The following is a 14307-nucleotide window of genomic DNA, read 5'->3' as shown; positions in this document are numbered from 1 at the left end:
TTCCTGCATATCTTGCCTTAGTTTGTTTCCAGATCTAGCAAAGTGGTGCATTTTTTTTTGAATTTTTCCCTTGAAATATTGCAGTGTCTGATTGCTCACTGAGCCTGCCGCATGGTTCTAGTTTTGGACGCTGCAAATCTTCGTCATGTTTTTCCCGTGGCTGTGTGCGAACCTTGTGTCATCTTTACAGCCTTATTGTTGATGTGAACTCGTTTGGATTTGCTCTTCGTAGGTTTCACTGAATTTCTCACCATATTCGAACTGTCTCCTTGCTCCCTCCATTATTGAGGCAATCGACATGCCATTGTGCTGCTCTGATCGTTCGTTTGGACATTGGATGGACTACTATTTAGCTGTGAAAGAGAATCGACTACACGAACTGGTTCATTGCAGCAAAGCATGTTGATTCGAAATCACTGGCCTCAGAAAAACTGCAAGTCCCCCATCTTTCTTTTTGATGAGGAGCAAGTCCCCATCTGAATTCTGTTCCAATATAGCTGAAAAAAAAGGAAAACCGCTCCCAAACTTTCCTGGGCTGGTCACCTAAAAAAAAAAGTTTCATGGGCTCTCTAACCGAACCGATCTGGGTCCAGGCCCATCATCTCCCCAAATGTCCAACCCATTCATCGTCTACCAACCAACCCAGCGCCAATAAAGCCAAGCCCACTACCCACCCACCCACATGTTTCTTCCCTGCTCCGCTCGTCGCCGGCTCTTCCCCCTCCCGATTCGCCGACCCGCAGCACTCGCACGGTCGCACGCATCCCCAATCAAATCCGCCGCCCCTCACACCACGCTGCTCTTCTCCACCGCCGGCGCGGCCCAAAACGAATCCTCCCCGCGGCCAATCGCCGCTCCTCCTTGCCCCCGCAGCCCCCCGATTCCTGACGTGCCTCCGTTCGGCGCGCGCGCGCGCTCGATCCCGCTCTGCTTTGTCCGTACCAGCGGCGAAATTTGGCGGCTCTGCTCTTCTGCGACGCTGCTAGGGTTTCGGCTCGAGCTCCGGAGCCCCAGTGCGCGGGGCCATGGCGGCCCAGGGCGGCGAGGCGGCTGCCGGATCCGGCGCCAAGCCCGGCGAGGTACGCTTCCGCTGCTCCTCTACCTAGCTTCGTCGGCATTCGCTTCCGCTCTGTTCCTTTCCTGGGCTTGCGTGCGCTTCGTTCTGTTCCTGGCGTGGCCTGACAATTGAGATGCAGATGGGTAGCGCAGGATGCTTGTTGACTAGCATTACAGTATATGCTTCTCGCTTTGCTCTGGGATGTTTAGGTCCACTAAGCCACGTGGATAGCTTGTTACAGCTGGTAGAAGCGGTATTCGAGTATTCGGTATCTAGCTCTGCTAATGTCACTGCCTCACAAGTGTAGGAAGTTCAACAACCGTAAGAACCGACGTGGTTTGATGCGACAAACAGTAGTTAGTCCGTATGGTACAGTAAGGTTGATAGTGATTAAGCCCTCCTGGTTGTTAGTCCGTATGGTACAGTAAAGTCGTGAAGTACTCGGAGTGCTTGCCTTCTATTAAGCTTAATGTTGGCTGCAACTTGGTTGCTCATGTTCGACGACATACTGGAAATTGTTTTGAGTTTGAATGTGACAATGTTTTTAGTCAAGGCGACCTAGGTGACCACATAGATATAGAAGCCTGTTTGAGTTGAAAGTAATGCCCTCATTATATATGGCAAGTTCATTCGGCAATTGTTTCTTCTCAGTAATGCATGGTTGGCATCTACGGCTGGCTGACATTGATTTATGTTATCAAGGAAAAGTGTGTTATATGGCATGAGGCCATGGCTTTGGCCATGCTTGTGAAGATTTAACGTTTGGAGTGTCTCATTGATGTCATTCCCTATTTTTTTGCAAGGAATTACTCATTGTTTTTTGATAGCAGGAATACTCATTTATTTGTTACCTTAGCCGTTTAAACCTTTCTGTGCACGTGTTACCGCTGTAAAAATTGGCCACACCAGCAGGAAATTCTGCCTTGTATAGGTTGTAAATGCATGCTGTAAAGTCAGGGAGCCATGTTATATAAGCTACACTGCCAACTGTTGGAATATTAAAAGCAAAAATTCAATATGATTTTCTTTCATGTGGTCATGCATTATTGTTGAGGATCACTCGGTACAATAGCAAACGTCTAATATCTTTATGATTATTTCCACATTTTCATTAAATGGGTGTAATATTCTAAAACTTGCTGCTGCTTAGCACCTAATTGGGCTAGGTGGCTGTTTGTGGGCTGGTGATGTCTAGCGTGTAGGCCAAAACCTTTTAGAACAGTGGTTGCTGATACCTGTTTTTTGTCATGATACATAATTATGAGCTGACTGGTTTCTCTGTTCATGGAGCAGGCAAGTTCATCTCCGTACCAATCTTCAGCATCTGGCCATCATCCATGGTCTTCTTCAACTGGGACTTCCTGGAACTATCCAGTGGATAATTCAAACCAAAGCGCAGTTTATTATGATCCACAAAGGGATGTCTCAGTTTCAGGAGCTACTCAAAATGCGACCAGTGGTGCAAATAATGTGATTCAACCGGCTGTGGGCACAAGTAATGCAACCAATACTTATGCGCCATACTCAAATTCTGTTCAACCTGCCTACAATGCTGCACAGTATCCAAATTATTACTATAACTATCCACAAGCTGCAAACGACTCTACTGTTCAACAAGGAGTAGATCCAAGTTCAGGTGCTGCTTATCAGCCTCTTACTTCATTTCAGAATTCAGGATCTTATGTTGGTCCTACAAGTAACACATATTATAATGCTGGTGCTGATCAGACCGCGCCAGGATATGCAACCAACAACTATTATTATCAGAACAATGCCTGGGGTGGAGGAAGTTCTGGAGATGTTCACAGCCAAACATATCAGACTTACAATCCATCAGATGCTAACGCTGCCCAGAATTCTAGTTCTCTGCCCACCAATTCTTTTCACTATCCTCAACAGTACACCCAGTGGTCTCACTATTATGATCAGTCTGCACCAAACTCCGTAGGCTCTGCAGTCGCTGGCAGCAGTGTGTCCGAAACAAAAGCTTCTAGTGCCGGTTCTGGTTATGCACACCCCAGCTCACAGCCACCTCCACCAGGCACCACACAATGGAAAAATGATACAGTTGCATCTACTGCACCTCCTCTGCAGGTATATTACTCTTATTTGGTTTCTTATTTTTAAGAATTATAGATCGAATGACTTTTTGCAGTCCTTTTGCGTGCGAAGACCCTAAACTTGCATTTATCTTCTCATGTGGATTTTTTCCCCTGTAAACGTAGCCTTGTGTGACTGCTTATGGACATTATGGTTGATATAGTGTAGTGGCTTCAGGATATTGGTGTGTCCATCCCTTATTCTCTTTTTTTGTTTAACTCAGCTTAAACAAAGCTACACGTCCACTGCAATAAAATCATTTGTGGCACTATCTCCTTAACTTTTTACCTATGTCCCAGTTCGAGTTTTTTACTTGTGGTCGTTCAAAATTCCATTCCCCTTTTTCTTTTTGTAGTGATACATGCTCTTCCATATACACTTATAGAACATTACGAGTCTTCTTATGGTATGTACTCCCATAACTGTCCTCGCCCTAGAAGGGTAGTCTTAACAGGCCTTGTGGTCCTATTGTGTAATCTACTTAGTCTAGTCAATCGAAACCTTGTAGTGGGTGACAACTGATGTATCATTTAATTTCTAATGCGTCCATAAAGGTCACAGGGACATGTGACAGGCCTTTTATTTTGAAGGGTTTTATTGCATGTGTTATAGTTCATTTTAACTCCTTCTCTTTTGGGAGGAGAGTTTCTCCTGTATTTCTTGTTCAATAGCATGTTATTCCAGGTTTTATACTAGCACTAGCATTTTTTTTTGTAGGGATCCAAATTCTAACTGCTACCAATTGACAGGCAGCGGGAATCACAGGGTTTCAAAGCCAGAATGCCAACCAGGCACCAGGTGCTCCAGGGTTTCAAAGCCAGCATGCCAAACAGGCACCACCAGGCACTCCAACGTTTCAAAACCAGCATGCCAATCAGGCACCAGGCGCTCCAGGGTTTCAAAGCCAGCATGCCAATCAGGCACCAGGTGCTCCAGGGTTTCAAAGCCAGCATGCCAACCAGGCACCAGGTGCTCCAGGGTTTCAAAGCCAGCATGCGAACCAGGCACCAGGCGCACCAGGGTTTCAAAGCCAGCATGCGAACCAGGCACCAGGCATCTCAGGGTTTCAAAGCCACATCAACCAGGCACCTGGCGCCCCAGGGTTTCAAGACCAGCATGTCAACCAGGCACCAGGTGCCCCAGGGTTTCAAAACAAGCACATCAACCAGGCATCGGCCCCTCCAGGTTTTAAAAATCAGTATTCTAACCAGACAGCTTCAGTACATGGGTTTCAGAACCAGTATGCGAACCAGGCACTTGCATACCAACAAAGCTCTGCAAATTATAGTCAGTTACCACTAAATAACCAAGCCGATCAACAGAAAGCTTTGCATGTGCAAGGTCAAAGCTCAAATGTTTATTCAGTAAATCATACTTATGAAAACTCTCAGCCAACCTTGCAGGGTTCTGCAACCAGGGTAAATAAAGTTCAGATCCCAACAAACCCTCGAATAGCTCCAGATGTCCCAAAAGCATTGCCCAAAGCAGAGTCAAAATTACAAGCTGCTTCATCGCTAAAACCTGCTTATGTTGGTGTTTCCATGCCCAAGAATGATGTGAAGGCAGGTCAAGATGGTCATGGAGCTGCAGCACAGGTGAATATATTATATTTATTCCATTCTTTTTGTTGAGAACCAGTTATGATATAATCATAAAGCTAAGCTTGATGGAGTCCTCACTCCTTAAGGCACTGAAAACAAATCTATGGAAATGTAAACTTGCTAAATCTTAAATGCTACTGTATAGAGTGCAATACTACAAACCTTGTTATGGTGCTGCTAGAGGGATGGCGCGAGAGGGCCGGCCGGGGGCCTTGCCCACGGCCGGTGGCAAGAGGGAAGGGATTTCCTTCTTAATTCTTGCTTCCTTAGATTGATACGTCTCCTCTCCTTATATAGAGAGGTTTACTTGACCCCTAAGCAAACGACCCTTATCTCTAATTAACCCTAAGACTAACGGGCTATACCGCCAGCCCAAGCCCATTACGTACTCTAACACTACACCCCACCTGGACATGCAGCTCGTCCTCGAGCTGCAACCTAAACAAACCATGACTCGACGCAACACAAACCTAACACCTAAAAACGAGCCTTTTACATCTCGGCTTGTTTTATTACTCTCAACCTGAAATGGACTGGGACACTTTATTCTTGACCCCTGAACATAAAGTGGACACCATCCGCCCGTCGGACGTGCACCTGTACAGCCACCTGGATCCCATGGAAACCAGCTGGGCAAAAGGAGCCCGCGCGGCAGCCGGCGGCGGAATGCGGTGGTGCTACGCGGTGTACTCCTGTCGGTGACACCATGCCTTTTCCCTGCCGGATGACTGTCGATGGCGCAGACTTTGAGGTCGCTGCCCGCGGGAAAAACAACATGTCCGCCGCCCGTGGGGGAAACCGCACACCCAAGATCCCTGACGCAGCGGACGAGATCGAGGTCCGTTGCGCAACGAAGCCCAACTTGGAGGAGCTGCAGCTGCAGATCACGCATCTCCCGCACACGCCGACGCACTAGGAGGCCGCGCGCAGCAGCCTGCAGCCTCACCGCCGCCGACATGTGGCGGATAGCGATCCAAGCCGGAAGCGGTGACGGCGACGGAGGAAAACGGACCTGGTGGAAGGGCATCCCGGGCAGTGTCGATGTAGAGCCCGGGGCCAAGGTCGCTCCCACACCGCCGAAAGGCAGGGACGGCGTCGGTGGCGGCAGCAGCCGCTGCTGCGGTGTTAGTGGCAACGGCAGCTGCTGCTGTTGCAGCTGCCCACCGAACGGCAGGGACAGCATCGGTGAGGACAGCAGCTGCAGCGGTGGCGTTGGTGGCGGCGGCGGCTGCTGCTGTTGCTGCTGCAACGTCCCGGTGGGGAAGAAGGCGGCCGGCTGCTGGAGAAGAGGGACCCCCGGCGCCGAGGTAGGGCCTGGCCCGGAGATGGTGGACAGCGGCAGCAGGGACTGCAGCAGCCCGGCGTCGGGTGGCAGCGATGACAGCAGCAGCGTCGGCTGCAGCGGCCCGGCGATCGAGGCGGAGGCCGCCTGGTGCGTCGGCTGCCACGGCAGCAGCGCTGCCGGCGGCCCATAGGGACCGGCCAGGAAGAGGCGGATCTCCTGGACAGCAGTGGTGAGATCGCGGAGGGCTGCGGTGATCTCCGCCGGGGAGAGAACGGCGGGGACGTCGGAGTGCGGCGGCGGCGGGTGGGAAGAACTCGGTGGAGGGCTGGACATGATCGAACCCGGGAAAGCTGATACCAAATTGTTATGGTGCTGCTAGAGGGATGGCGCGAGAGGGCCGGCCGGGGGCCTTGCCCATGGCCGGTGGCAAGAGGGAAGGGATTTCCTTCTTAATTCTTGCTTCCTTAGATTGATACGTCTCCTCTCCTTATATAGAGAGGTTTACTTGACCCCTAAGCAAACGACCCTTATCTCTAATTAACCCTAAGACTAACGGGCTATACCGCCAGCCCAAGCCCATTACGTACTCTAACAAACCTACAATTGCTGAATTATGTTGTCCTGACTCCCCGTATAAATGCCCTGATTCAAATATTGCAAAGAGGAAGTGTCTGTAACACCTTATGTTTGCAGTGTCAAGCATTGGTGTTCTTATTATTCTTGATATCTTTATACTAATCGACTATTTTGCATTATTTTCTTGCTGTTTAGGGAGCTTTCCCTGTTTCACTTTGTACTTATGTTGAGCGGAATCTTTCCCGTTGTAAGGATGATGCCCAGAGATCTGCCACCCGAATCATCATGAAGGAGGTTCAGTAATATATTCTTGTCTTTGCTTCTGCTTGCCTGATATTGCTTATAAAGTATTAAAGTTACAAAGTAAAATCTTTAGTTGATTTTGGTTGTGCATTATTAAAATTAAATGTTCTTTAATCTGTCTAGTTTATTAAGAAGTTTGTTAACTTCCAAGTTTTTTCTCTTCCTATAATATCAGATAATAACCAAGGCAACTGCTGATGGTACCCTTCATAATAAGAACTGGGACATTGAGCCGTTATTAGCTTTGCCAGAAAATGCTACAGGCACAGATATGACAAGGTAACCAGCATTCATATACTCAGATACTCATATGGTTGTGCACTGCCTTATAATAATATATAAATCGTTGGGTATATCTTCTTTGACTAATTTTTACGATTCGGATATTGAAATATAAATCTAATTGCCATCAATTTTTGTTATGTAAAGAGGGTAACGTGCTTTGCTTTATCTGGCATGAATGGAATTTCACCTTTTCACACTTTAATAAAAAATTTGGCGAAATCCTTGATTTTTTCTGGCATGAATGTAATTTCTCACATTTTTCCTAACACCTGAGCCTTGGTGAAATCCTAAATTTGGTCCTGCATGAATTGAATTTCACATTTTTCCTTATCACTTGAACCTAATTTTGTTTGAAGACCGAAACTACTGTATCTAACTAAGAGTACTACCATCGAAGTAGCATCATGGGCATCAGTCACCAAAAGGAAATTATTTTCTGTAGGAATTATTGAAGGCATACGTAGAAACAAGTGGGAGAACATAACACATTCGCTTAAATTTGTAATTTCAGTTTGAGAACAGGGTGTGTGCGAGTCATTTTGCCTGTTTAAGCAGCCTGGATGCATAATGAGTCACCCAGAGAGAACTGTTGACATTTCAGTGGATTCTTTGTAGTCTAGGTCACTAGGTGTTATATTGTGGGTTGGAGATTCCTGGAACTGGCATATGGACCACGCTGGTGGGGAGGGGCTTTCAGATTTTCAGTATAAAGACAGTTCACTTCTCTGAGAAGCTCCTAAATCTTACGGAGGACTTAAGCTTATGGCCAATTACGTATTCCTGATTTGTCTTAATCCTTTGGCAGCACTGGAAAGGATTCAAGTCCCTTCTCCTTTTCTACACCAAGGAGGAGCCCGAGTAGACGTACGAAAAGTAGGTGGGAGCCTGTTGCTGATGAAAAAGTCATTAACAAGGTGGAAGTGGTTCCTAAAGAACCAGCAAAAAGTAACATTTCTACCTGGGAAGCTGCTAAACGAACGGTAAGCCCTCAGATGGGTTTGTTTACTAAAATTCTCCTTAGGAAAATTGTGCATTTGAATATGGTCATTGCCCTAAGCTTATTGTTTACTCAAATTATTTTCTTTCTGGAATTTTTGGCTGCATATATTGCAGGGCAACAGTTGGGATCTTGGGAGATTTGTCCAATCCCGTCAAGCTCCTTCAAGCCAATGGAGTCAGAGGCCCTCTAAAAAGCAGCGGATAAGTGGTAGTACAAATGTAAACAAAAATGGAAATGCTTCAAGCGACAGCGACAAGGAGCAGGATCTTGCGAAATATTATGCCAGTTCAATGCAACTAACAAATTCACCAGAGGAGAAGAAACGGCGGGAGCATAGATCAAAGCGCTTTGAACGTGGTCAGAGTGCATCATCAAAATCTGGAAGTTCCGTACCACATAAGGCCAATGTATACATAAGGAAAGCTATGCCGATGCTTCCCAACAAAGTTAATGGAGATGGTGTTACATTGGCAGTTGAGGATTTGGACTGGGATGCACTGACAATCAAGGGAACATGTCAGGAAATTGAGAAACGATATCTGCGCCTTACATCAGCACCTGATCCTGCCACTGTGAGCATGCTTTGCTAATTGCCTTGTAAACTTTAGGCTGGAAAAACATATCGCGGATACAGAAATAGATTCAGCGATTATTAACAAATATTGGTGTTTTCTTGCTTTAATTTTCTGATCACATCTTTTGCAGGTAAGGCCAGAAGATGTCTTAGAGAAAGCTCTTCACATGGTTGAAACTTGTGAAAAGAATTACCTCTATAAATGTGATCAACTGAAGTCTATTAGGCAAGACCTTACTGTTCAGAGGATTCAGAACGAGCTGACTGTCAAGGTATTCCTTGATAACAACCTCCCATTGTGTTATACTGCATTTAGTATCAGTATTCAATTTGTCCACAGTTTTCATGAGGGCAACAGTCCGACTTTCTAAAATCGTTTGGTTTTTCCTTCTATATAGCTTGCATCTTGATTGTTCTGTTCTTATTTCAGGTTTACGAAACTCATGCACGATTAGCACTTCAAGCGGGAGATTTATCTGAATATAATCAGGTTGGACTATCTTGTTCTCCTTCATCTTAGCTCTATTTCATTTTCTAGTTCCTTAAAACCGGCTGCTGTATTCTTATTTGATAATTTATATTGATGGTCCAGCCGCCTAAAAGAGATTGAAAGCAACAGACTAGTTTTTAATATGTTTTTATTGCAATTCTTGGCAGTGCCAATCGCAGTTGACGAGGTTATATGGCGAAGGGATCTCAGGCTGTCATCTTGAGTTCTCTGCTTACAACTTGCTATGTGTCATGTTACACTCTAACAACAAAAGAGACTTGCTTTCATCCATGGCAAGGTATATCTATTGCATAATAAGTGCAAACACAAATCAGCTGTTCAGTTGCCACATTAGCCATGTTTGATGAATCCATTTTTCTCAGTTTGTCGAAGGAAGCCAAGCTAGACGAAACAGTCAAACATGCACTTGCCGTTCATTCTGCTGTTTCGTCTGGAAACTATGTCATGTTTTTCAAATTATACAAGAAAGCGCCTGGGTTGAATTCGTGTCTTATGGGTAAACATGATATTTATTGCCCCCTTTCCAATTTTTTTTTTTGTCAATTTGAGATATTTTCAGTAAGTTGATGCGTGGCTACTTATGCTATTCGCTTTACAGACCTCTATGTTGAGCGGATGCGTTTTGAGGCAATAAAATGCATGTCAAAATCATATCGTCCAACTGTGCCTGTGAGATATGCTGCACGGGTTTTGGGGTTCACGAAGGTTGTTGAAGTTTGTGAGGTTGAAGTAGCTGATGGATTGGAAGAATGTGAAGAATGGTTGAAAGCACATGGTGCTATTCTTGCAGTAGATGGAAACAACGGGGAGTTGCAGATAGACACAAAAGTAAACCTTGTACCCAGTTCAATTTCGTGCGCTAGTGTTTGTGTTATCTTGTGGTCTTTAAAACATCCTGCCATGCATATATCCTTGACAGGTTTCTTCTGCATCTCTATTCATGCCGGAACCTGATAATGCTGTTTCGCATGGCGATGCATCTCTTGCCGTGGATGATTTTTTGGCGCGGGCATCATAAACAATGCCAGGCTGGGTGATTTGGTGAGCAGGTTTTACTCCTTCGGCACTAAGCTTTGGATGTACTGTGTTAGTACATACTGCCAATGCTAGTAGAGGAACGCTCTATTAATGCAGGACAGACACATGAAATGGATCCGATGAGAGGGGAAGCACTGGCTCTTGCACCGAATTGGTCTCATGAACTTGATGCACACAGCACGTGGGTAGGCAACTATTTAGTAGCCTCACATTGTGCTCTGACGCCATCAAAACTTGGCAAGGGGTGATAACTATCCAGCTCTGTGATTTCCATATGACAGATAAAATTATGGGGTAGCATTAAAAGCTATGAGTCACCAAGTCGGGGCATGATTTTGTACTGCCAGCTAGACGCCAAGTGTATATGTCAAGAACATGGTCAATCCAGTTCAGTGTAGTGTACAATTTTTGTTCACTTAGAGGTTGCTCTGATGTCAGTTATTCTTGACCGATCAACTGCAAATAGTTCATAGGTATACTGATATTGTTCCGAAATTTTGTCCCCTTCAGGGAAGAAATATGTTTGATAGTAACAGAAGTCGTGGTAATTTTCTCTAGAAACTTGTTCTGTTACTATGCCAATGTAGAGTAAACCGCATCCTCGCGAAATCTGCTGGAGTATTGGAACTGTGTTTCTGTCTTGTCTTGCGTCTGAGTTGGATGATTCTGATATGAACCTATGTGCTTGTTTTTTTGTTTAATATATTTTTTGCTGCATATATAACAATTCAAAAAGGTTTAATCCATTTCATGAAGCACAATTTGTCAAAGGAGATGCGTAATTAACAACCGATGCATGGTTCTTCTGCTTGGTCGAGTCAATAATTGCAAAGTGTCCCAGTCGATTGCCTGCACTATGTTTTAAGTACTCCCCTGATCCATATTATTTGATGCTAAAATTGATGTATCTACAACTAAAATATGTCATACATCTATATTAGCGTCAGGTAATATGAATTAGAGGAAGTATCTCAAGTGATTTGCGATATTTTTGCCTGGTTGTAATGAACGTCTTTCACAGAACTCGTATGTGAATCACATTAAAGAAATGGCAGTATATGAGAGAAAAGTGACAATACACATCTGTGGTTGTGCATGTCGGTATAATAAACATCTTTCACAAGAACCCGTATGTGCATCGCACGAAAGTGTTGCTGGCATGCCATTGATCACGAAGGGTTCCTAAGGACAACACTTGTTTTCAGGTACCCATGGGCAGTCTTAACACAGGAATCCCACTGGCATCATGATCGTGGCAGCGAGAAGCAGCAACGTACTCCCTCCGTCCACAAATAAGTGCACATCTAGCCTTCTAAGAAATCCACAAATAAGTGTACATCTAGACTTTTTGATATATTTTTTACATTTAGACCCCTAGTGCATGCATTGATTTCAGCCCCCATTAATCATTTTTGGTTTCTAAATGTTGTTTTATTGGTTACTAGCATGCACAACATTTATTAGCACCTAAATCAAAGCATCTTTTTAATTAATGAGCAGATTGATTGAAGGAATGAATAATTTTTTTACAAATAGTTTAAGGTCTCTTGGAAACCGCGCGCGTCCACTTATTTATGGACGGAGGGAGTATCCGCGCGTGCTTGGATGGCCGTGTAATGCCGTAATGGATGACGCGGTCGGGTGTGGGCAACGGATATCGTTGACACTCCTCGTCGACATCGCGCGTCAGTCCGTCGATCGCCGCACGCGCGGCGCATGGCGTTTCCGTTCCTCCCCCGACACGGACGGCACGGCACAGCCAAGTGGCGGGCGCTTCACCTGGACCGTGCCGTTTTGTCGGTACCACACCATGCCGCCGGTACGAGTTCAGCCGCGGCCGGCCCGGCCTGCAGCCGGGGCGAGACGGCGCCGGAGCGAGTAGGACGGCGAGACCCCGTGCGATTGGCTCTCGTGTACTATGGTGAGCTGGTGGCAGCCAAGTTGGCTCCGGAGCGATTAAAGCCGCAGCGTGAAGCCTGATTGATCGCGCGCGAGGGAAAGGCCGCCGCCACCCTCCGCCCGCTGGCCGTGGCAACGGGGCCGACCAAGGAGAATTTAAACCAGCGGGCGTGGCGGCCGACTTTTTGCCCCTTTTCTGGAGCGAGTTGCCGTCGGCGAGCCGATGCCTGTCAGGCCAGGCCGCGTGAACATTTATGGGACTCTCTCTTCTTTTTTCGGCTCTGAGTTCGCCGACGTTTGACTGAGCCAGTTGAGCTGCGGTTAGCGGTGGCTTTCAGATTTCCCTTCCGGAAGACTGGAAGAGTGGTAGCGTTTTCGTAGGCTTTTACCAGAGGCTTATCGGCATGGCGTATCCATGCGTCATGGCTGGATAGTGTGACAGTAGAGCGTATGGAAATTTGCAGGCTCGCTAGAGCAACCAACACAAGGTTCAGTTTTAGGTTCCACCTAAAAAGAGTTTAAATTTATTTTTTTTTGCTCTAGAAAAGGATTCGCCTATTCTCTCCATGTGTTTTTCTTCAAAAAATATCATAATAATACTAGTGTGTTGTACTAGTTTATTTTTACAACGGGAAATATTCCCAATATGATATGACCAGAGTTATTCACACCTCTTCAGTTATATATACTACATGTTCTTGTACTAGGTAGCTACACAGTCAGATCTAACGTATTCATATTCAGCTATTCAATTGTGTAGCAGGGTACCGAGTTACTTCGCGAGTCGGATCGAGTTGATGTTTCAACTCATCATGCAACAAGTCCAATCAAGCCAACTCATTATCCTAACGAGTTGAGCCGAGTGGATACATCTTGACTCTTTATCCACCCCTGGGATGAGATGAGGTGGAAACACCCCGACATCCCCTAGAACTCTTACATTCACTTTCTTTTAACAACTTGGCATGTAAGATTAAATTTCCCCCCCGGTTATACAGTTTAGGGCAAGCTCACTAGGTGAGGAAAAAACAGTAATTTTCGAACAAGTTGACATCTACAGACTAGATAATTCCAACATTCAGGAAGTTCCACCACTTTCGGTAGGATACAGAACCAAGTCTTACAACGAGTTTATGATTTTCTTCTTGTAAAACACGTTGGTCCAAATATGCTAAGTTATCATCATCATTAACTATGTGTCAGGTTCTAAATATAATGATTTATACTAAAGTTAACACAAATTACGATAAGTGTCCTTTCACGTGCCAACAAACTAATCAAACCAATCCCAAAAGCACATGGACAAGATTATTGCTGATTTCAAGTACTTAATCAAGCTGCATTTTTCCTTTTTTTGTTGGTGTAAGTAAAACTATAAAAACAAAATGTGAATGAACTCTTGAATTCCATTTTAAATGCCAGAAATTTCCCATCAAGTTTTCACACGTATATTTTCGTACTTTTGTGTCATCGAAAAAAGGAAGAATTTTGCACATTGTGTTGAAAAAAAAGTTCAGTAATCACAGTAATTTTTTTCTTGAGTACTTGCCAACAATTCAAGGAGAATACCCAACGTATACACAACTCTTTGATCTAGATTATCCTTTCTATTTATATCTAAGATTGATAACCATACATTGTAGAAACATCCAAAGATATATTTGAGATTGTACGCTTTTAAGTATGTACAAATATATTTCATACACGACACACATGTATATACACATATTACAATTCACCAAAATGACACAATTAATGAACGGCGCATGAGATGTGGCATAATTTTTCTTTCTACAAGACAACAAAATTCAAGTTAATATAAGGTTCCCGAAGACATAATGTGTCAAAAGTGGGACAAAACTATCATTGCAAAATACCGGCCAAATTTAGTATGTTTATACTTTCAATGATATATATTAGAACCGTACAAAATAATAATTGATAACTGCAAAAACACAGATCGATTGTAGCTAGTTTTGAAATAAGAGTATCAAACCACGAGGAGCTACTAGTAGTGATCTTAACGCCCCTTGTTACTACTATTTAAGGGGTACCTGTAAGTTATTCTAATTTCAAGA

At 44.8% G+C, this 14307-nt stretch overlaps 1 protein-coding gene across 2 annotated transcripts; it reads left to right on the top strand.

The window, feature by feature from the left end:
- The first annotated feature begins 686 nt into the window (after positions 1-686).
- LOC127344666 (SAC3 family protein A) lies at positions 687-10971 on the top strand. Of its 2 annotated transcripts, XM_051370987.2 has the most exons (14): positions 687-1079; positions 2351-3151; positions 3907-3955; positions 4001-4752; positions 6815-6913; positions 7098-7201; positions 8013-8187; positions 8321-8779; positions 8913-9053; positions 9212-9271; positions 9439-9569; positions 9655-9788; positions 9891-10120; positions 10212-10971. In XM_051370987.2, exons 1-14 carry the CDS (start codon positions 1026-1028, stop codon positions 10308-10310), a joined length of 3288 nt encoding a protein of 1095 aa, XP_051226947.1. In that variant the 5' UTR covers positions 687-1025; the 3' UTR covers positions 10311-10971. The 2 variants fall into 2 exon arrangements, with proteins under 2 accessions (XP_051226947.1, XP_051226944.1); XM_051370984.2 differs by having other exon boundaries at positions 3907-4752.
- Positions 10972-14307: the final 3336 nt, after the last annotated feature.

This window comes from Lolium perenne, chromosome 3, assembly GCF_019359855.2.
Source record: "Lolium perenne isolate Kyuss_39 chromosome 3, Kyuss_2.0, whole genome shotgun sequence".
Lineage (NCBI taxonomy): Eukaryota > Viridiplantae > Streptophyta > Magnoliopsida > Poales > Poaceae > Lolium > Lolium perenne.
The sequence above is the reverse complement of the archived record's forward strand: the minus strand, read 5'-3'. Positions and strand labels throughout refer to the sequence as shown.